General features: G+C 35.5%; 1 protein-coding gene across 9 annotated transcripts in view; it reads right to left on the bottom strand.

Moving 5' to 3' along the window:
- Positions 1–11,662: 11,662 nt before the first annotated feature.
- GLRB (glycine receptor beta) overlaps positions 11,663–25,018 on the bottom strand; it is a 97,861-nt gene continuing 84,505 nt past the window's right edge. For 5 of the 9 annotated variants that reach the window (XM_042935202.1, XM_042935204.1, XM_042935203.1 and 2 more), the window contains one exon: positions 11,663–12,856. In XM_042935202.1, coding sequence (XP_042791136.1) covers positions 12,560–12,856 — 297 coding nt within the window. In that variant the 3' untranslated portion in view covers positions 11,663–12,559. Of the gene's footprint in view, positions 12,857–14,447; positions 14,582–21,984; positions 22,108–24,429; positions 24,600–25,018 lie in introns of those variants that run through there. The other 4 variants (XR_006201662.1, XR_006201660.1, XR_006201661.1 and 1 more) reach the window with 4 other exon arrangements.

Below are 25,018 nucleotides of genomic sequence, written 5' to 3' on the forward strand. Positions count from 1 at the left end.
CAGAATAAACAAAAATGTAAACTTAAAAACATTTATAACTGAACCTCAGCCTAAATGTACATAAAAAAAGTGTCTCATGCAAAAGTACTTACAGAGGGATTTGTAGCTTTAAATGCATTTATTGGAAAACAAAAATAATTGAAAAAACATGGACTGAGCATTTGAATCAAGAAGTTTAGGAAAGAAAAACAAGATAGATGCAAACAAAATAGAAGAAAGAAAATAACAAAGATAAAGGAGAAATTAATGAAGTGGTACATACAAAATAAATCAAACAGTGTTAATCAATAAAGAAATAAATGGGTTCTCTGATAAGGCTAACAAAATTGAAAACCTATGTAATTGTAATTAAGAAAGGGACATGAGTAAATACCATTAAGAGAAAAAGTGATACAGATTATAATAGATATTTTTACACCACAAGACATTAATTCAAGCATAATCATCAATAACTTAAACATTTAAATGCAAAAGGAGCACCAGGGTGGCTCAGTAGATTAAGCATCTGACTCTTGGTTTCAGCTCAGGTCATGATCTCACAGTTCATGGGATGGAGCCCCACATTGGGATCCGTGATGACAGTGTGGAGCCTGCTTCGGATTCTCTCTCTCTCTCTCTCTCTCTGACCCTATTCTGGTCTCTCTCTATCTCTCTCTCTCTATCTGAAAATAAGTGAATAAATATTTTTAAAACACTGTAGAAAAGCAAAAAAAAAAAAGCTAAATGCAATCGGTAATTTCCCAGAGAAAATATGAATTATCAAAATTTATCTAACCAGGAAAAATCCTGAATAAACCAATCCTTTTTTTGCTCAAATGCACTCAGATTTATAAATGTCCCCCATTGGTATCCTCAATAGCATAAGACTGGGTCTGTTTTATGGGAGTTCTAGAAAACTCTGAGACCATTAATTCTGGGCTTATTTAATTTCTTCCAGACTCTAAAAAGAAACAGGAAGATATTCAGCTTATTTTATGATACTAGTATAATCTTTATGCATGAACAGAATATGGATGACATAAGAAAATGATATTATTTTGGCCCATCTCACATATAAATACAGATATAGCAATGTTACATAACTTTTAAAAGACAATATTAAATACAAAAAGGATCATGCTTAAAATAATACATCACAGAAAAAACTGCTTATGTCAGGAATACAGGTATTATTTTGCTTTAGAAAATCTTCTAACACAGTAACTACATAATAGTTTACAGAAGAAAAAACAATATAATTATGTCAATAGCTTCAAATTGAGACAATGAGTATATTTAGCACTTTAGCTCGGTAAATTTCTAATTGTTAAATTCTGACTGTATCTCTTGCTGAATGAGGGTGAAAATAAGTTCTTTTATACAGTGTTAGGTGTGTAAATTGATATAGTTATCCTACAAAAAACTTTGTATTATAAATTATTTTTTTAATGTGCAGGTGTTCTACCTGTAGTTATTTATGTACTGCACAAAATCATTCCAGGGCATCTGGGTGGCTCAGTTTAGCCTCCAACTGCTGATTTTGTCTCAAGTCATGATCTCCTGGTTCTCGGGTTCAAACCCAGCATTGGGCATTGCGCTGATATGTGGAGCCTGCTTCCCATCCTCTGTCTCCCAATCTCTCTGCCTCTCTCTCTTGCTCGGATACTCTCTCTATATCATAAATAATAAATAAGCATAATAAATAAGCATAAATAAATAAGCATTTAAAAAAATCATTCTCACAGGGGCACCTGGGTGGCTTAGTCGGTTAACCATCCGAATTTGGCTCAGGTCACGATGTCACAGTTCGAGGATTTGGGCCCTGCATCGGGCTCTGTGCTAAAAGCTCAGAGCCTGGAGCCTGCTTCGGGTTCTGTGTCGCCCTCTCTTTCTGCCTCTCTCCCACTCACGCTTTGTATGTCTCTTTCTCAAAAATAAACATTAAAAAATAAAAAAAATAAAAATCTAATATTGTGTGTGATACATATACTTAGATATCATTTATGTAAATTTTAAAACACTACTATTTGTATATTTTTTCTTTAATATCATAAGATAATATTTGGAAAAATACAAACCTACTGATAACCATAATTGCCTCTAGGCATAACTGCAGAGACTCTAGATAAATAACAGGTGACAATTTCAAGTTTATACTTTAGGTTCTGTTAACTTTATAAATAAAACTGTTATTTTAGCAGCAACAGCGAATTTATTCAGAAATAGCAGAAAATTGGCAATTCAGGACAAACAAGCTATGGCAAATCTTAGGCAAGTCTGGAGAACAAAAGAAGGTTATGTTCCTTATAGAGGATAGGGATTGTTATAGAAGGGCTGTTATAAACAAAACATAGCATGTTGTTTACATTATAAACACAACAGGAGGGCTGTTATAAACAAAAAGTTCATTGGAGTAAACTGGGAGTTTGAAATGCAGTGGCTTTTCATTGGCTGAGTTGTGACAGTCTCTCATTGGCTGAGTTGTTGCTGGGGGAGGAGCAAAACCTTTTCCTCCTGCTGGGTAGTAAAGTAGTAGCTAGAGTATTATCATTTGCAAGTTATGTCTCTTCCTGCCCGGCTGCGATGGATGACAAGCGGTAGGGCCTAGGAGCTTCCCCTTCTGGTCTCCTGGCTCCATTTTAGTGAGGTTTCCCTTTATTAGGTTTCATAGTTTACTTAAAAAACCAAATAAGACAAAGTATTCATATGTTACTTATCAATAAAATGAATTAAAAAATTCAAATCAAATATTTCAGAAAGTTAGAGTGATTTAATTCTCAGTGTTGGAAAATAAGTAATTATTATATTTCCTTTACCATTTTTCTGATTGTTTTCCATTCCCACAGATCTCTCTTTCATAGATCCACACACCTGTTTAAAAGCATAATAAAGGAAGATAATTCAAGCATCAAAAAAAAAGAAAAGTAGTTTTGTATAGTGTAGTGGTGTGAATGTTTGGGCTCCCCCAAATTCATATGTTGAAATCCTAATCCCAATGTAAAGGTGTTTAGAGATTAGGCTTTGGCGAAGTAATTAGGTCATGAGGGTGGAGTTCTCATGAATGGGATTATTTCTCCTAGAAGAGGCCAGAGAGCTAACGAGCTCTCTTTTTGCCATGTGAGGACACCACAGAAACATGGCCCTCTGTATGCCAGGAAGAGTTCCCTAAGAACTGTGCTGGCACCCTAATCTCAAACTATCAGACTCGAGGGCTGTGAGAAATAAATGCTTGTTGTTTAAGTCATCCAGTCTATGGTGATTTCTTATACTGCTCCAATGGTCTAAAATACATTGGTAGAGAAATAATCTGGAAAACCACTGGAGACCAAGCAAGACACTAATTCAGGTCCCTTACCCCGTACGTAGTGAGGGAAGATAAACAGGGCCCATCTGAAACTGATATAGTTGATAACCACTTTTGATTAAGTACAGGCAAGGCAGGGGAATGAATAAAACACATAAAGCTTGGGACGCCTGGGTGGCTCAGTTGGTTAAGCAACCAACTCTCAGTTTCGGCTCAGGTCATGATCTCACAGTTCCTGAGTGCCAGTCCTATGTTGGGTTCTGTGCTGACAGTGTGGAGTCTGCTTGGGATTCCCTCTCTCTCTCTCTCTCTCTCTCTGCCCCTCCACCACTCATGCTCTCTCTCCCAATAAATAAATAAATAAACATTAAAACACACACACATAAAGCTTAAAGATGATAAGATTTTATTTATACCAGCATGGGCATTCCAGGGGGCACAGAGGACACATGCGGAAACATATGGACCTGAGGGCACGAGAGGAGGTTGAGCCATGGAAGTGGAAGAATGGAAGAAGAAAGGCTGCCATCTGGGCTGGGATCAAGGATGATGACTCACGAATAGACACCAAGAGAAGGAATCCTACCAAGACAGGATATTCTGCAGTTGCCAACCTGCGTTGGAGGACAGGACTGACACAGCGTTTGGTGGAAGGAGTTAGATTCAACCTGAATTATGGGCAAACTCAAAAGAACTGGACTAAGAGAAATGGGGAGGCAGCTGGGTGTGTTTCCTTCCTGAGCCCTTTGGAATGTAAAAAAAACAGGAGTTGTTCTTGATGTATAGAATGATGTGGGGAGAAGCTATAGTTCATTTTATGAGGTGGGGCAGAATTAACCTGGGGCGTATACAAGAATGGGAGTGTTTTCAGTGAATAGCACACAAATAAATAAATGGAACAATCTGTTGAGACTAAGTTTTTCTCTGTGGGCCATCTGGTTCATATCAATTAGCACACACTGATTTTATTTGATCCTTAAATAGGCATTCTCTCAAAGAGCTTCTAATGTAACCTTAATGTGAAACTGTTCCATATATACATAAAATAGTACTTCATAAAGGGCAAAATATAGTATGTCTTAGTTGCAAATAAAACACCAATTGTTACTATACTATGTGTGTGTGTGTGTGTGTGTGTGTGTGTGTGTGTATACATATATATAATATATTATATATATTCACTTACACCTATTCATACACACACACACACACACACACACACACACATACTAAGTTTTTACTTTAATATTTTCACAGCATTACACCTGTTAGATGTCAAAGTTTTAACAAAAGTTTCTTCATAAATGGATAAATACTATGGCTATCATATAAATTATGTTGCCTTAAGAAGTTCAATATAATTTTGTTACTTAGGGGTTGGCCTCATATATTTTCAATGTAAGTTCAGAATGCAACACATTATTTATACAGAATTGGGTTAATTGGATATTTGGGTTAATTGAGAATATGTTCAGTACATAGTTGGGTTACCAATCTTCAAAGAATTAAAGTACAATAAAATATATTAAAATGAAAATTCTACTGAACATAATTTAGTATTCCCTCTATGTTTCAGAAAGAACTTGAGAATCGTGCAGTTCTCCAGGATAGTTGTTAAGAGCATTAATTATTTTGTATTACTACCATACATTCATGGGTTATTAGAGACTAAGCTCAATTTGAACAAGATGGGTAACATATTTAGAAAATTCTTTTCTGTATTATTTTTAAAAAAATCTAAAATATTCTCATTTATCTATTTGTATAGGATACATGTAGAATATGACCCTTAAATATGTGGATTCTGAATTTTTGGCATTGCTATATTCCATTACCCACAACCTAATGTTTACATTATGGACTTCCAAGTAAATAGCCCGAAGATTTTTTTTTACACATTCCAAGAATATTTTAATAGGCAATTTATAGTTCCTGATGTTGTTTCTATTCTTAAAGTCCTTTACACTCCAAATTGATCTCGATGATTATGAGTGCTAAAATACCTGAAGGACAGACATGATGTGAATCTATTGTCAAAATGTCAGTGTATTTTTTAGCCCAATACTCGTTATTTTAATAAAGAACTTTTGAAAAGTGGCAGCTTCCTTAGAAATAGTGTAGTTATAGTAGTAAGAGGTAAAATGAGGTAAGAACGATAATTTATTACACGTACTATGTGCTGGGGACTCTGCTGAGCATGTTACCTATAACAACAAATTAAAATGCCACAAAAACGTTACGAGGTTGTCATTGCGACCCCTGAGTTAGAAATAGGCAAATTGTGGCCCACAGATGTTGAATAACTTGCCAAGATTTACACTAGCAAATAGGATTCTAGCCTCGATTCTATGTTCCCAAATCCTCGTCTATAATGGACTATAAAAGGCAGGCTTACATGTTGTAATTGGTCATTCTTGCATTATTTTTATTCCCTCTTTAAAAATAGGGCAACGGAGAAAAAGATTCTTTGAGAAGGTTTGCAGGATTGTATATGGCAAACTCAGAACTATAACCTAGGTCCTATAACGTTTAGTCTTTCTGCTACCCACTCCCGCCTCCCTATATAATACAATAATTGGCTTTCGTCTTTGTTTAGACCCTAAGATTATTTTTATATGATGCATGTCCCGCATATATTCATTAGGAAAGTTCACATTTTTCTTTAGACATTTAAATTAATTCATCTAGAAATTTGGAAGCTTCTAAGATGCCAGTGGACTGATTGGAAACTCCGGTGATTTTTGAATGAAAGGGCTTTTGAGTATACAAATGAATGAACCAGACAAGTGCAGCTGTGTTTAGAATGAGGCTTTATAATAGTCTAAGGCAGACTTTATTAGGTATTCCCTCTTAATGAGTTCCATATAATTCTCCCAGTTAATAAGTTAAAGATCATCTTTGTAGCTGACAAGCCTGAAAATTCTGACTTAGATTTATAAAAAAAACAACAACAACAAAACAACAAAAAAAACCCTGTTAGTAAAGCAAGCGGATGTGCTTGTGTGCTTGTGTCCTAAGGAGGAGATACCTAAAAGCTATATGGCGTGAGGTCGCAGTCCTCAAAGAGAAGTGGACAGGGTGTTTACTCTTGTTAAATGCCATTTTCCTCCTGCTATACTTCCAACTCTAATAAACACTTAAAAGAATATCCCATGGGAACATACAGTGAACTGAGCTGAGCTTTTCAAAAACTGAAATCATTTGCCTCTTCATCTTGTTTACCGTTTCACCAAATGGGGTTTCTGTTATGTGTCATCGATGGCATAGGGTGAGGCAATGCTAATTGACTAATAAAATCCCTGTTTGATGAGGTAATTGGGAAAGGACCTGTAGTTTGACTGCATTCTTGCTGAAGGGGTGGAGGGCTCTGACTCCTTTTGACAACCTCACTGTGAATGATATTAATTGAACTGCAGTTGCCTCAGGCTGCAAATTGGGATTTACTGAAAAATGTTTCAAGCTACAGGATTAAGATCAGATGGGAGTTTTAGTTAAGAAACAAACATTAGGTAAAGTGCATTACATCATCAGCTAAGGAAACTTTCCTTTACTGTTCATTATTTCCTCAGCAATGTTAACTAGGAAATAAAATTCAAATAGCACTTCGACATTTTTAATTGCAATGTTTCTGCACTTTACGTATCATAATTTTCTTTTTTTAGCTAATGTCTAGCTTCAAAATTCTATGATCAATGGTAAAATGGCCTTTATTAATGGGTATATTAAAGTATTTCTTACTTTTCCTTAAGACAGGTTTTTTTTTCCTTTGACACAAATGATTTTGTTCCTCCTTATGCTTTGATAATATGCATTATGCATTCTGATTTGTTTTATAGTGATTTGGGAATTTAATGTATATTTCCTTCTCACACTGTTGACTCTCATTTAGGAATGGAATCTCTGTTCTCACAGTTTTTGGTTAACACATATTAAGATATTAAGTACCCAAGAAGCATTTACCTAGCTACATTTTTTTTTTCAGTATTCTAGGCTAAAGAGGGTTTAGAAAGAATTGTCTGGGGTATGATATATGAGATGTGAGAAATCTTAAAGTACTTGTGGAAATGTAAATGGTATTTATTGTTTAGAATATAGAAATTCCAAAATTTCATTGTTCTTGCTGAGTAAGGACAAAATAAAATAATATATATGCATATATAACAATATATGGGTATATATGTAGAGAAAATATAAAACATATTAAATATAAAATATTAAATGTCTGTATATATGTGTATACACACACTAAGAGTATAACCAACCTTGAATATAACATTCATATTATCCATTAATATTAATCACAAGAAAGTCTGTTTAGTTAAAAAGTGAGGGTGAGTTAATGAATGCTAAATTATTAATATGTTATATAAACATATGCATTTAATTTGAAAATATAATTGGAATAAATCTGCTATTCTAAAGCAAGGTAATATTCTAACAAGAAAGCATTGAGTAAAAGTTATCAAAAATATTTGTAACCATTTATCACAGGCTTGGTATTGTATTTTTAATATTTATTTATTTTTGAGAGAGAGAGAGAGAGTGCAAGAAGGGGAGAGGCAGAGGGAGGGAGACACAGAATTGAAGCAGGCTCCAGGCTCTGAGCTGTCAGCACAGAGCCCAATGCAAGGTTTGAAATCACAAACTGTGAGATCTTGACCTGAGTCGAAGTCAGACGCTTAACTGACTGAGCCACCCAGGCACCCCTAGGCTTTGTACTTTAAAATTTTATATTCAACTATTTGCGTAAGCTGAAGTTTTCAGTGTAATAGATGATAAATTGAGTTGTTTTTAGAGCAGCTTGAGTTAAACACTGTGTATGTAATGGGAAATATTTTAACTTTATTTTTCAATAGAGATGTAACCATGTAACTAAAAGACAATGTTGAGTGAAAACACATCAGTTAAAAGGAGTATTTAAAGACATGACATCCAAGGCTGGCACACGTAAAAGAAATAGTGAAACGTAAACCACTTTCCTATAAGGCAAGGTACCTGGCTGAACTTAACACTCCAATCACTACTAAATGAAACATAAAGGTCAAAATCAATTTGGTTGGATTTCAAAATGTGAGCAGAGGAGTAGTAGGAGAAACAGCTTCAGGGATAAATTAAACATTTAACAGGAGAGAATCTCATGTCAGAAAGAGGATTTTTTTTTTTACTTAGCTCATTGGGCAACACAAGGTACTAGAGATGTTTGACCAGATGCCACGATCACAGTTTTATTTTACAGAACTCAACGTCATGATAATTAAGTGAAATATATGAAACTGGATTGGATCTTGAACACCCCCTCCGAACACGGTGGGGCAATTGGCAAATTGGAATAAAGTCTCTAGAATATAGCATTTTATTAATGTTAATTTCTTGATATGGATACTTGGCATTATGGTGGTACCAAGTTCTCTTTTAGGAAACGTACACTGAAGTTTGTAGAGGTAAAGGGACATCATCATATCTTTATGCAACTTTATTTTAAATGTTTCAGAAAAAAAAAGTCTCAAGGACACACACACGCACTCACACACGCACACTTACACACACACATGCACACATGCGCACACACACACAGTAGTGGGGAATAAAGCAAATATGATAAAATATTCACATTTGAGGAAACTGGATAAATGGTAGACAGGAATTCTTTGGAATATTTTTGCAAGCTTTCTAAAAGTCTGAAACAATTTCAAAAGAGCTATAAAAGTAATATGTCAATGACATAAAATAGGTTAAGAGATGACTAGGTTGTGAGAGTTTATCATGATGAAAAGCTACATTTGTAGCTTTTAGGAGGGAAATCTGGGAGAACTCCCCAAATCTAAAATGTATACATCTTTCAACTCAGTAACTTCACTTCTGGCATTTGTCTCATGGAAGAATACTCATATGTGCACAAATTTCTGTTTAAGAGGAAGCTACATTCAGGCATATTCATGCTATAAAATAATAGGAGACAGAAGATAGACCTATGAATGTCCAGTATGTCCTCACAAAGAAAGATCTCCAAGACATATTAAACAAAAACTAAGCTAATTGCAAAACAAAACATATGGTAAAATCCCCTTTATGTTAAATCCCATTACATTAAATTATCTTTCATATTTAAAAATTGGATGGGGGGGCACCTGGGTGGCTTAGTCGGTTAAGTGCCCAACATTGGCTCAGGTCATGATCTCACGGTTCATGGGTTTGAACCCCACATCAGGCTCTGGGCTGACAGCTCAGAGTCTGGAGCCTGCTTTGGAATCTGTGTTTCCCTCTCTCTGTATCCCTCCTTGACTTGTGCTCTCTCTCTCTCAAAAATAAATAAACATTTAAAAAAACACAACTGGATAAGGGTGCCTGGGTGGCTCAGTCATTTAAGGGTCCAACTTTGGCTCAGGTCATGATCTTGGGGTTCGTGGATTCAAGGCCCACATTAGGTTCTGTGCTGACAGCTCAGGGCCTGGAGCCTGCTTTGGATTCTGTGTCTCCCTCTCTCTCTGCCCCTCACCCACTCATGCTTTGTCTCTGTGTCTCTCTCAAAAATAAATAAATGTTAAAAAATTTTTTAATTAAAAATTTGATTTAAAAAAACGGATAGAGTTGTAAATGCCTAAGGCAGATGCCTAAGGTGGTGACCTCTGGGGAAAAGAGAAAAGAGCTTGGAGAGCAGCTGCCATGACAGCAACTTTGAGTGCTTACTTGAAATACATCTTGGTTTCTAATACATCAAGGTATTCACGTCTTACTTGGGTAATTAAAAAAAATGAGTATCACACAGTACAAAAATAAGCTGATTTGAGGTGCCTGGATGGCTCAGTCAGTGGAGCATGTGACTCTTGAGCTCAGGATCGTGAGGTCAAGCCCCACATTGGGTGTGAAGCCTACCTGATGAAAATAATAATAATAATAAGCTGGGTTCTAGTGGAGCGAGTCTGCTGTAACAGTCTGATAAGGAATGGGAAAGGGCAAGTGAATTAGGGTTGTGTCAGCAGAAACAGAGAGGAGGAAGTGGTAGGTGTAAGAGGGAGAATCTATATGCCTCGGTACTTGAACGGGTGTAGAGTGAGAGAAGGAAAGAAGATTTAATATGGCTGACTGCAACAGGGACGGCTTTAACAGGAATAAGGGAATGAGAGAACCTACTGATTGTGAGGACAAGATAATTTTTTATTTTGGAGACAGTGGATCTGAGATACTGAGATACAGGTAAATACACTGCGAGTCTCCTAGAAAGACATAATATTTAAAGACACAGACCAGAACTACCCTGGGGTTAAGCGACTAAGTCCTTGAGATAATAATTATAGAACAACTGTTAAGTGGACACTAATTGGACTTCATTGTTATGATCACTGTCTAATGTCCCACTTGAAGTTCTATATACACACTTAATCCTTAGATGGCTATGTATTTAGTTTGGTATTAAAATTGATCTTAGGGGGCTAAAATATTACAGCAAGGAATTCATTCACATTATTTTCAATAAATAAATTCTTGTATGATGAAACCTGTCTTCCATTTGGTACATTTCCCACTTAAAACTCTATATCTAAATCAAACTTCTGAATATGAGTGAAATTTGCAGAAATATAAAAAATGTGTTATAAGCAAATGCCATTTTCATAAATAAAAGTTGTAAATGGTTTAAGTCTTACTCAAGGCATTTTCTTCCTAGCATGGTTCCATTAAAATGTTACTGCCTTGGGTCCTTGCAGGATATTGAAGTCCATCAGTAGGGTTACTTGTGGCATTTTAAAACTATTCAGATGGCTGAGCTTTTGCAACTAGGGGGTGCTGAAGTTCTACAGAGGATTAGATTACATCTTATTTTTTAAAAATTTGGTAATCAGTGAAAATCTTTTAAAAGTTAAAGTCTTTAATAAAATAGCATTGAATGACACATAGCAATTTGCATAAACAATATTTAAACACACTTTATTGTTGAATTAACCATATAAACTCTCATCTGCGACAGAACTCTCCAAATAATGTAAATATACTTATTTGGTCTTATGTTTGTGTTATATGAATTACTGATAATTCCAATTTCAACAATGGAGAAATAAAAAGGTACATTGGGTTGATACCACTAGGATATAGGACACTTACAGACCAGAAATTGCCTACTTTCAAACTGAAGATCAAAGTAAATAAGTAATCTAGACTTGTAGCAAGAACAAAAATACAACTAGAAGGCCTAACATAGACAAAGACATTATATACTTAATCTTTAAATGTTTTATAACAAATCTGAAATTATTCAAATAAAAAAGAAATGAATTAAAAAAAATTTAGTTTTACTTTAAAATATGTAAGCATTTTAATAAAATAAAGAAGCTAAAATCCTTCAAAGATTTTTTTTTTCCAAACTCGTTACTTCTAATAATAGGGTATTTTCCTCTTGGTTTCTTAAAAATTATGTGGAATCATATATCCATTATTATATTCCAATTTAAAATATTTATGACTCTTTAAGGCACAATGATTTTGTATATTCTATATCAATAAAATGAAATCCATGAAAATATATTTAGGCTTTAAGATGGATTAAATAGAATTTCTTTTGTCAGAAACATTTAATCAATGTATCTATCCTTTATTTTTATCAGAAGCCAGAATTCAGTATGAATTTATGTAAATCCAGATGTCCCTTTGTTTCAAAAATGCTTACCGTGTTTCATAACCTGGCATTTTGACAACACAGACACACTTTAAAATGAGCTGATTTTACAAACTAGTAACTTTTTGAACTTTATTTCTCCACAGAGCCCACATGATTATAGTTAATATATTTCTACTTACAAAGTTTAAACAATATGTAATATAATTTTTGCTTAATCTGTGATAGTACCATCTAAAATTATACAAGAATAAGATGGCTTTCTCTGAAAGTTACAAGGAAGGAAATTTGAAATACTACATACATTAGAGTGGTCATCATAACAGGATCCAGCGTGCACATCATTTTATTATCAGAATTATGTGAAATATTTGCAATTTACACTAACCGAAGAGAACGGTTTAGATTTTATTGTATGGAGTATGCTTATCCTTCATTTATTCCTAAAGCAGTATGTTTGCTATACATATATACATCATCAGTAGAGCACAGACGTAACAAGATCATGCTGCCATTCAAAAGTTAGGTGCCACATTTTTATTACAATCACATGGCATCCAAAATGCAATATATTGCTATGAAAATGCAAAATTTTTCAGACTGGCATTTATGAATGAGGTTGGTCACAATGACATGGGATTTTATTTTACACAAATGAAAAAGATTTATCATAAATATATAGACCAATATATAACATTGAAGAACAAGAAGCAGAAAGGAAACAATGCTCTTGCGTAAAGATCAATTCGCTTAGCTGCTGTTGGAATAACAGGTTTGGCAGGGGGCGGCTTCTTGTTGTTCTTTGCCTGAGATTTCCCAAGCCCATTGTTGACTTCAATAGGTTTTCCATAGCAGTCATAATTGGATAATTCAAAATCTCTTGGTAAGCTTCCAACAATGCTGAAGTCATTAGACCTCAGGTCAGACTTAGAGGTGCAAACCTTTTTGCATCTTGTCTCTCCAACCTGAGAATAAAAATTAAGGACAGGGTATATTTAATTTTTTTCTATTCATAAAACATCTCTTCAAAAGGATATTTAAAAAATCTGATGGTCTAATCAGTTGACTATTATCTCTGTTTGGCAAAACAATTTAATAGCAACTGATTAGACCATCGGGTTACCTGAACATTTAGGGCTTGAAAATGTTGCCCATATAACAAGGCTTATGTCATGGAATAAACTTTTGACAGGTTATTTTATGTCAAAGGATCAAAGCGCAAACCAACATTTATCTCAGGCGCTCCCAGGCTTGTGAGAGTTCTCAGCTGAAATACCAATGAATAAAAATCCAATATTTAACCATAACACAGACCACATTACCACAATATGTGGATTACGGAATCTTCTGGTATTTCTAACCTTTGACTTCCCCATGGATTCTATTTCCAAAGACGGTGGTTTATAAATGACTGAGGCATTTATCTCCTCAATGAGACAGACTCTGTCTCCAAACCACACTCACAAACAAGATCTAAAAGATGGTCACAATTACCATGAACCAAAGATTTACTGGTGAAAGGCATCCATTCCTAATTTGTTGACTAAATTTGAAGAGCCAACCACACTCAGAGAATCTAAAGAAATTGTGTGTATTTCAGCCAGATCATAAGCCATAGAGATTATTCAGTTGATGGTCTCTGAATTATTAAATCTGAATTCATTCCCCATGACATACATAACAATTATTTTACACTGAACTCTAGCAATCAGAAATGCTCTTAGAAAAAACAGAGGTGTAGGCTAACCCCAGTGTCTAGGATAGCCCTGATATTACAAAAGGCCACAGAAGGGCCAGCTTTTGACTCTACTGCTTAATTTCCTACTGTTCTTACTCCTGAGTTCTATGCTTCACCTTTGGGATCTCCATTATCGATATTTACTGATTTGACTGAAAAAGGAAACTATGTCATTATATATACTGTCGGTATACTATAGTTTTTGCCTTGTTAGTATAATACATATGGATTCTACTTACCCTAAGTTATGGCTGGGTAAAAGTCATGCTTACTCTAAGAAGTAAAACACATTATTTCCTAGAAGTACTTCAGGTAGCAGGACCTTATCCTTTATCTGAACAAACACTGAGACATATTTTCTGGGCCAGAGCCAGATGGCAGTGTCTAGAGGTGGATAGCACACATAATTAAGATACACTGAGTGGAAAAGCCAAAATGTGTTTATGCATCTCCTGTCATTATACATGTAGGTTATTTCCATTTTTTTTCAATTATGAACATGTATTGGTAATGTTATTTTTTCAGCTGGTATGCAAGTGTTAGCTTGATCATTATATACTTTATACCACATAGATATTTGTACAATCCCATTGAGTAAGAATTTTTAAAAAATACGTTTATATAAACATAATTATACAAAAATACACAAGAAAGAAAAGATATGGAGTGCCAATATATTAACATATTTAGAGAATGTTTGTTATTAAATAGCCCAAATGGAAACACATTTCCATCCTGCTTTGATGGGACTTTGTTTTAGCTACCAGCAGCCAACCTTAAGAAAGAGGATCCCCACCGCTTTTCTAATGTGCCCTTACAATTTGCCAATTGTGAGATCTCAGCTGAGCTTAGAAGAGTAATTGTGTCTTGATGAGGTATCTGGTTTTGACGGAGCAACCACAGGTCTAGTGTCTAGTCCATACCAATTTATGCACTGTGTCTATGACAATATCTGGCAAAAAAGAGGGGCTGGTGAATGAGAAAGACAGCAAAGGTAGCAACTAAAATCTAAATTATTTAAATAGGACTTTGGGAAATCATATATATATATATATATATATATATATATATATATATATATATATATAAAATTCATGAATATATTTATTTGACTATTATAAATATTTGACTGTACATGAGTATTATATATGTGAATATTATGAATTATGAATATAATGATTATATATGATAGAAAATAGACTTTATATATATAAAATTTACCTTTAGACCTTCCACTTAAATTTCCCAATTGGAAATTTCAAAAGGCCATTTTCAGCAAGCGGTTTGTCATTTAAGCTCCACCACCATGACAGACTCATGCACATACACAGACTCATCATATTCACATTCACACACTTTCCGTGTAAGTGTGCCAGAAGGAAGCCCGCACTTAAAGCTCAAATTTTCCAGTGCTATCTGAGGATTCGGTCTCAGTATGTACCAGTGAACTTTTGTAAAGACTAAAATGACTACCTTCACTGGAACAGAGGTTGAGAACAGGCTCTACATATCAAATCTGTGCACTATCCTCAGACTCTCAGAGTAATCTGCAAAATCTGGGACTCTGTAGATATCCCAGTCTTTCTCCCTTGAGAATTCTCTAAGAAATCTAAAGTTTTAGATTCACTAACTGTGCTTTAGAATCCACTTATCAAAACAAAGGAGTATTTCTGGCTTCTGCCAATAGACTTAAGAAGCATGTTTCTTCTCGGTGATTTTACTTTTTCACAAAGAAAGAGATGCATATTTACATGAGAAATACATTTGCTTTAAGTCATATTTTATACACACCTACATAGCTATAAGTATAGTTTTAGTATCTATAAATAACTAAACAAGTAATCAAATTTATATGATATTATAACCTAAGTCACACATAAATGCTTCACATTTTCTAATCTGTTTTATTTACATAAACATATTCTTAGATTCTGCTAGCAATTTGAATAATTTTAAAATTTTATCTACACAGTTTATTCAAAATGTGACACAGGATGTTATATTTATTCAGAGAGTTTATTTAAATACAGTAAACTTGTCAGTAAGAGAAGAATAATTTATTCAATGTTAAAATAATAAAATAGAAAAGTACTCCAAAGGGCTTCAATTTGGTTATACTAAATCTTCAATCATTTTATTTATTAAAACCTCTTTTAGAAACATAGTTGAAGATTCTTCTATTTGAAGAGTAGGGGTGTGTGTGTGTGCGCGTACTGATGGAGAGAACCTCTTCTACAGAAATATTTTTTAATTATGTGACACAACTGAGAAAGAAATAAGAAGTCCTCAGATTCCTTAAATAAGTCATGATTCATTAACAAGTTGGCTGCTCTCCCCTTTTTCCATTCATCAGAGATTTTATACAAACATAACTTTTTATTTAGTTAATACTCTCCACACATAATTATCATATCTAATATGTACATAAAAGTACAAATTTATTAAAATGTTTTAAGCAATTATAATATCACATGAAGAGAGATTCAATAAACTCCTTATAAATGAGATACTAACCCTACATAACGCATTATTAAAAGTGATCTTAGTTATATTAATCCCCAATCTAAAATTTCTCAATGTTTCTCAGATAAATATGTGTTTTAATTTCATCATATAAACTTGTCACTTTTGAAAATCACTGGTAGCAAAAATGAGGTAGCAAAAATGATAATGAAACTGTCAAGAATAAAAAAAAATGATGCAGAGAATAACTTACTAATGTTTCAAACTGAAGCTTTTAAGATTTTCTTTGTTGTCCTTTTCAGTTTGAGTCACACATTTAAAGGCAAATAACCTTATGCAATATTCCTTGACCAGAAGACTTACGCATGATTTCGTGGTGATAAAGATACCTTCTGCAGTTGATGAAAACACGTTCAGAAGGGAATAATCTCTATATATTTTACTAAATTTAAGTCATTCCTTATTTTTAAAAATTTAACATTACCATAAGAAACAACTATCCCATTGAAGCATGAACAGTAGATTTTATTTTTAATTCAATCAAATCCAAAAGCAAGGATACTATTTTTGTCTTTCATTCACAACTTTCTTGTGAATGGTACATGGCACACACTAGGCATTGAGAATAGGGTGGTATTAACAACAGTAAGTCCTCACTGTTTTTGCTGAATTAAAAGAAAGAAATGTGTGAGTGAACAAACAAGTTAGTAAACAAAATATTGTAATGGTTGAGGAAGTCCTAAATTTACCTGGAAAATTATGTATGTATGATGACAGATTTATGTATGCAGCTAAAATTATAAAAACACGTTAAAAGCTAGATTAAACTATCATTGCTCTTACATTTTTTTATATCATCCCTTTTCTTAGCAAGGACAGTATTATTTTAAATATCAGCATCAAAAATTTCCTATAATCCAAATTTCACTGTGCTTCCAATGACTATTCCTATGCTGTCTAAAAATAAATGACATATCATTTTGAAACCATGCCCCACAGTGTTAATGAGATTGAAACCAGCAGAAAGTTTAAAGGTTGTTTTTTAGAGAATTGTTTCTCCCTAATCAGCTATTGTGTCTTTTCAGACCCCACTAACAAATCCACTAGCTGTTTCTACAGAGGCTTGAACTCAAGGTCAACTGATATAGTTCCAGCCTATGAACAAGCAAAGCCCTGCATTCCTTAACAGATAATGAGCCTAAGACCCCATTCGAGTTTATACCAGCTCTTGGAACATGCCCATAGCCCCTTGTCCTTGGCGTAAAATAACCTCCTGACTGACGCCAGGAGCTGAATTTTTCCTCCTCTGGTGTTAAGTCCCCACCCCAAAGTGAACACGGGATGGATGCTGCATGTATGTTTGCTCAATGTGTGTATTCCACCTTTCCTCATGAATAGTCATAAGTTTCCCTGCCCTTTTCATCAACATATATGTAATCTCCTACCCTGAATTCCCCTTTAAAAACCCTGCTCCTTAACCTGGAACCTCGGAGATGGTCCTTGGACACCAATCCGCTGTCTCCCCAGGTTGCCAGACTCCTAAATAAAGGAATCTTTCCTTTCCGGCCAGCACCTGTCTTTTGAGTATTACCTTTCCAGTGGCAAGCAGCCGACGTTGGGTTTTGCTAACAATTTCATTGAAATTACTTAGCAAAAGTTTGTGATTTGAAAGCAAAATACACTGGAACAGATGCATTTTGAAACCAAAAACTATATTTTTCACAGGAAAACCATCAATGAAAAAAGAAACAATTTTTTAATTTCTTTTTTTACATACTTTTATGTGTCAATGTGTAACAATCTTACTGAATTTATCAAGCTTACACATTTGCTCTAAGTTTGATATCTATATATATCAAACTTAGAGCAAATGTGTAAGCTTTATCAAGCAAATGTGTAAGCTTTTATACATATATATATATATGTATATATATATATAACTAAGCTATTTTCGGATGCATTCACGTTCTGAAATCTTTCTAAGGGTACAAATACTACTTAGGTCCAATGTTCATTTGGGGGCGCCTGGGTGGCTCAGTTGGTTAAGCGTCCAACTTAGGCTCAGGTCATGATCTCACGGTTCATGGGTTCAAGCCCTGCATTGGGCTCTGTGCTGACAGCTCAGAGCCTGCAGCCTGCTTCAGATCCTGTCTCCCTCTCTCTCTGTCCCTGCCCCCATTTGCACTCTCTCTCTCTCTCTCTCATATAAATAAACATTAAATTTTTTTAAAAAGAAATTGCATTTGGCCTGTAAGCAATGAGAGTAATTTACATTTATTTCTGGAGATTAAAATTTCTGGTCAACTTTTAAACTCCCTAAGCATCACTCTATAACTTCTGTAGCAGAATGTAGCAGGTTCAGAATTAAGACACGTGTGTTTCTATTAGCAACCCAAACATAGAGAATTGAAATACAGAAGTTCTTAAATATGATGAAGTTTTCTTCATTGGGAAATTATTTTAATGCCTGAAGGCTAAAGTTTAAATAATATAATTCTGGGGGAGAGTTCAAGATGGCATAGAAGATTCTGAACTCACCCCTCCCATGGACATAACAAATCCATAACTGCATATGGAATAATTCCCTCTGAAGGGGATTGAGAAACTGGATTGAGAAGCTTAGGTGCTGACTCATGTGACATGGAAAGCAGTGCAATGAAGGGGATTGAGAAGCTGGATGAACAGAGCCTCTGCAACAAGGAACAACAAAATGGGTTGAAGAGGCAGAGACACTGTCTCGCTAAGGATAAAAACACACCCGAGATGCAGCACTCCATGGATCGGAGGAATCTCAAAGATACAGAGATTTATTTACCCTGAGGAGTGAAAGATTTGAGCTCCATGTAAGGCACATTACCCCTTAGATTCTGCACAGGAGAGAGGAACCCCCAAAATACTCAACTCTGAAAACTTACAAGGAACATATCCTTGTAAGGAAAACTATGAAACTGTAGTGACAGAATAACCCACTTTTAAAAAGCTCATGTGCTGGCTCACTTGACATGGAAAGCAGTGCAAGAAATACAATCAAAAAGTGCATATCTGTAGGTGAAGGAGGCCTCCTTACTAATGCACCCACTAGAGAGGCAAGAGAAAGCTGGGCCTCTCTCTCCCCAGGAACTGAGACACTGGAGGCAGCCATTTTTACTATCTTGTTCTGCCATGCTGATTTTGGCACTGGGGAGCACCATTTTGGATTTTCCCTCTAGACTGCTAATGTCAGAGGGCATGATCCACCAAGAGTGTCAAACAAGCCTGGGCCTTGTCTAGGCCTTACAGCCAACAGCATAATAACCCTACCCACCAGTGCATCTGCAGCAGTGACAGCCAGGCATCGCAGCCAGCTGGTCCAGGGCCACTCCCACCTATCATGTACCCACAGCAGTCATTTCCCCACCACAATAGGAGAGTGCACACAGACTACACAGGGGACATTCCTGGAGCAACCTTGTTCTGGAGACCAGGGGAATTGCCCTTCTGGGCCCCACAGGACAACTTCTACATAAAGCTACTCCTTCAAGACCAGGAAAAGGAGCTGAACTACCCAATACATATAGAGAAAGTCAGGTAAATGAAGAGACAGAGGAATATGTTCTAAATAAAAGAACAAGACAAAACCTCAGAAAAAGAACTAAATGAATGGAGCAAAGCAATCTACTTGATAAAGAGTTCATAGTAATGGTCATAAAAATGCCTATCAAACTCAAGAGAAGAAAGGATGAACACGGTGAGAACTTTAACAAAGCTGGAAAATATAAGAAAGTACCAACCAGGGCTGAAGAATGCAATAACAGAAATGATAAATACATCAGAGGGAATAAACAGCAGATTATATGATATAGAATAATAGATCAACAATCTAGAGGACAAGATAGTGAAAATAACCCAAACTGAACACGAAAAGAAAAAAGGATTTTAAAACGTAGGATAATTTAAGGGATCTTTGGGACAATATCAAATGTGCTAACATTCACATTAGAACTCATATAACTCACTATCAAAAACAAAATAAAACAATCCAGTTAAAAACTGGGCAGACGACCTGAATACTTTTCCAAAGAATATATGCAGATAATCAGCAGGCACATGAAAAGATGCTCCACATCACTAACAATCAGGAAAATTCAAATCAAAACCACAATGAGTTATCATACAACATCAGTCAGAATGGCTACTATCAAAAAGATAATAAGTAACAAGTGTTGGTGAGGATGTACACAGAAGGCAATCCTTGTGCACTATTGGTGGAAATGTAAACTGGAAAGTAGTGTGGAGGTTCCCGAAAAAAATTAAAAAGAGAGCCACCATTTGATCCTGCAATTCTGCTCCTGGGTATTTATCTGAAGAAAATGAAAACACTAATTCAAAAAGACATATGTACCCCAATGCTTATTGCAGCATTATTTACAATAGCCAAGGTATAGAAGCACCTAGGCGTCCACTGATAGATGAATGGATAAAGAAGATGTGGTAAATACATACAATGGAGTATTACTCAACCACAAGAAAGAATGAAATCTTGTCATTTGTGACCACATGGGGGGACCTAGAGAGTATTATGCTAAGTGAAATAAGTCAGTAAAAGGTAAATACTGTACGGTTTCACTTATATTTGGAGTTAAAAGCAAAACAAACAAGCAAACAAAACGAAACAAACAGACTCATAGATACAGAGAACAAACTGATGGTTGTTGGAGGAGGGGGGCAGGAGGATGGATGAAATAGGTAAAAGGAATTAAAAGATACAATCTTCTATTTATAAAAATAAGTGAGACACAACAGGTAAATTTCAGCATAGGGAATAAAGTCAATAACTTTGTAACAATTTTGTAAGGTGAGAGATGGTGACAAATCTTACTGCACTGAACATTTCCTAGTGTATATAAGTATCAAATCATTATGTTGTACATATGAAACTAATTCAATATTGTGTAGCAATTATTCTTTGATAAAAAATAAATAATTCAGTCTAATGTTCTAGATCCTATTTATCCTTTGTATCTATTTTCACAAATAATTTTGATATGTTCTATAGTACTCTGAAAATCTGCTTCCAATGAATCTCTAGTATCAATCCCACTGCATCGAATATATTAAGATTCCAAACTCCTTGCACATTGGTGTTCCCTATTACTAGATAATTTCTGCAATCATCCAGACCCCGTGACATACCATAAAATGGAGCTGGTTGTGGCACTACTGAAAATCAAGCACCCATTCCATAGAACGTCTTTGTTTTCTTCTCTAGATCACTTAACCAGAGTTCAAGTTAGTAGGTAGGGGGATTAGTAGGTAGGAAAAATGAGAAAGTGGTAAAAGACTAGGAGATATACATTGGGGGACTGATAGCTAGGGCCACATATTTAAGGAGTCCATATAGTGACATGTCCATATAAAAAAGGGGGCTCAAGTATTCCTCCTTCCATTTCTGGAATGGGGAAATAAGTATGTTTAGGAGGAAAAGCAAAGTTCCTCACAAGGAGCTAGCATGCTTCAAATACCAGTTTTTTTGTTTTTTTTGTTTTTTGTTTTGTTTTTTTTTTTTTTATGTTCTGAAGCACCCTTAACCAGCCATGAGCTCTTCCAAGGTACTATTTGGTGGTTTGGGTCATAACAGAAAGTAAAGTAAAATACTGGGGGAAAGAACCAATATTTCTCTGAAAAGGTGTGTTCCTGGTGCAGGAATGCAGTAAGTCTGAAACAGTCCGATAGGTAGAGCAGCTGTCACATAACTGAAGTGTTAAGAGTAGCTCAGTGACATGTCTAATCACTAGGGTGTGGCAGCCAGGCTACAGGTTCAGTGAGGATGCTGGGAGACTTGAAAAGAGTATTGGGGAACTCTGCTCCCGGGAAGATGTAGTAGACATATACTGGACGTTATATAAAACAAACCTAAGAAGACTGTGAACAGTGGAGAAACAACCATTCTCCAGTTGTGGACCTTCAGACGCATGGAACAACACGGTGGTGAGTGTCCTTTTTGCCTCATATATCCCAGATTTGAAGCTGAAGGAGCTGAAATTCAAAATGAAATTGGTACAGATAAAAATAGCTCCAATAAAAGTCTAATTCCTCTAGCCAAAGGACAAAGAACAGAGTAGCTTAGCAAGACAAAAAACTTTATTTTTTAATTTTTATTTGTTTATTTTTTTTTAATTTTAGAGAGAGAGAATGCCAGGGAGAAGGGCAGAGGTAGAGAGAGAGAATCTCAAGCAGGCTTCACAGTCAGGACAGAGTCCAACGTGGGGCTTGATTCCATGACCCTGGGATCACGACCTGAGCCGAAATCAAGAGTCGGACGCTCAACCAACTGAGCCACCCATGCGCCCCAAGACAAAAAACTTTTAGACAATGTTCTCTCTAGTCCAGTCAAACACCACACACAAAAAGGTGACCCCATCCCCACCCATGCCAGCAAAGGTTGAGTGGGGAGCTGAGTCTTCCACCTTTAGAGGCTGTAACAAGGTGCCCAACACTCCCACCACAGTGGTATCAGAGAAGACCCATTAAGGAGAGAGGACTCCCATCTCCATAGACCACTAACAAGGCCCTGCTTCTCCCATTGCATCAGAGGAGACTGTGTAGGCAGCATGGACTTCCACCCCTACCCAGCAGAAACAGACCGCTTCTCCTCTTCCACACTGGAGGTGATGTCATAGGAGCCCTAGCTGAGGGGCAGGAATCACCACAAAGTGGTAATGAGGGCACCCCCCCCCCCACACACACACACTGTGTATCAGTGGAGACCACATGGGTAATTAAAAACTAGCAGTCCCACCCTGCAATAATAAAGAGCCTCCAGCTACACTGTGTCAAGCCCTGGACTTCTACTTCCACTGAAGTCCTGAAGCAGCACCCTTCCTTCTCCCAGCAGGACAGGGCCAGAGAAAGCCATCTAACACAGAAAGTTTCAATAAGATTCAGAGTCCATAACAAACTATGAAAATGTCCAGGTTTCAACAGAAAACCATTCATCATATGAAGAACTGGAGAAGATCTCAAACTGAATTTTTTAAAAAATAGAGTCTGTAGATAACAACACCGAAATGAAAAATGTGTTAGAATCATCTGAGAGAGGTTCTAAAACATGGATGATTAAAAAAAAAAAGATATTTCAATCAGGTATTATGAACATTTGTTTGAAAGCACTGACAAATAGAAAGCCTGAGCAAAGAAATACAAAATCTCAGCAAAAAGAAAGTCCAAATGGAAATTTTGTAACTGAAAAATACATTCAGCAAAATATAAATCTCAGTGGATAAGCTCATCAGAAAAAATGGAAGGGGCAGAAAAAAGAATCATTGAATTAAGAGATATAACCAAAGAAATTATCCAATCTGAACAAAACCGAAAAAAATTGACTAGACAAAATGAAGAGAGTCTCAGGGATCTGTGGGACTATAACAAAGGATTTAACAGTTGCATCATCAGAGGCTCAGAAAGACGGGAGAAAGAAGGTGGGTCTGAAAAGGGTACTCAAAAAAATAACAGTCGAAAACTGCAAATTTGACAAGAAACATAAGCCTACATTTTTAAATAAGCTGAATAAATCCCAAACAGGATAAAACCAAACAAATCCCCACCAAAACACAGACTTTAAGGATAATAAAGACGAAAAGAAGTCTTGAATGCAGCCAGACAAAAATGAGTTTACCCTCAGGGGAAAACCAATATGAATGAAGAGGAGTTCTCATCAGGAGCCATGGAAGCCAGACGGAGGGAGGAGGCACAATATTTTTTACATGCTAAAAGAAACGAATTGTCAACCTAGAATCTTATACCCATTGAAAATATCCTTCAGAAATAAAGGGGAAATCAAGATTTTCTCAGATGAAGGAAAACTAGCTGAATTTGTTACCAGCAGTGCTCCTCAAAATATTGAATAAAGGAAATTCTCTATAAGTAAACAATGAAAGACATATCAGAGTAAAAGAAAGAACATGGTGAGCAAAAATATGCATAAATGCAATAAGCTTTCCTTCTCCCTTGCAGTTTCCTGAAGTATATTCGATGGTGAAATAAAAAGTAGAATGCTTTCTAATTAGATTCTCAGAAATATTTACAAGTCTATCATAAATAGAAAGTTAAAGTGACATTAAAGGATGTGATATTTTTACACATCACACAAACTGGTAAAATAATGACACCAGCAGACTTTGATAAGTTATGTACATATAATTAGTACCTAGGACAATCACTAAACAAGATGGATAAAGAGACACACTTTCAAACACAATATAGAAAACTCACAAAATGTCATTCTCGAAAATGTTTAAAGTAACCTTCATGAAAGCAAGAAACAGAAAAGAGGGAGATAAAAAATGGGATAAGCAGAAAAGAAAACATAAAACAATAGACTGAAGCCCTAACATATCACTACTTAGATTAAATCATATCATCTAAACATACCAATTAAAACATGAGAGTGGTGGAGCGGTTCAAGGTCATAAATCAACTACATATGTTGTCGACCAGAAACTCACTTCAAACATAATGATTTAGACATGCTGGATGGAAAAGGATGGAAAAAGATATGTCAAATGTATGACTTCTCTAAGGTCATGATCGTTCTTTATCAACAAACAGTTTAGCTTTATTTATCATAAAGAGAGTTAGGGTATGAAAGAATCATAAGGCCTTAAAAACCCTCCCACAAGGTAGCAACTAACACTACAGAGACTTGGCTGTAGATGCAGAAAATGAGTTTAATGACTTTACAAGAAATTAAAATTTTCTAAAAAATATAGCTTCAGGCAGCACTACAAAAATAGTTTACTTTTCATATCTACAAATATGCACCTGGCATACTTGTCTAACATTCTAGGTAAGGGGTGTGATGGTAGATAACAAACTGAAAGAGTAATATTGGGCCAAAACATAGGCAGAGAAGGCAAGATTTTCAAGGTTGTAAGATGGTGTGAACCTA

The sequence above is a fragment of the Panthera leo genome, chromosome B1 (assembly GCF_018350215.1).
Source record: "Panthera leo isolate Ple1 chromosome B1, P.leo_Ple1_pat1.1, whole genome shotgun sequence".
NCBI lineage: Eukaryota > Metazoa > Chordata > Mammalia > Carnivora > Felidae > Panthera > Panthera leo.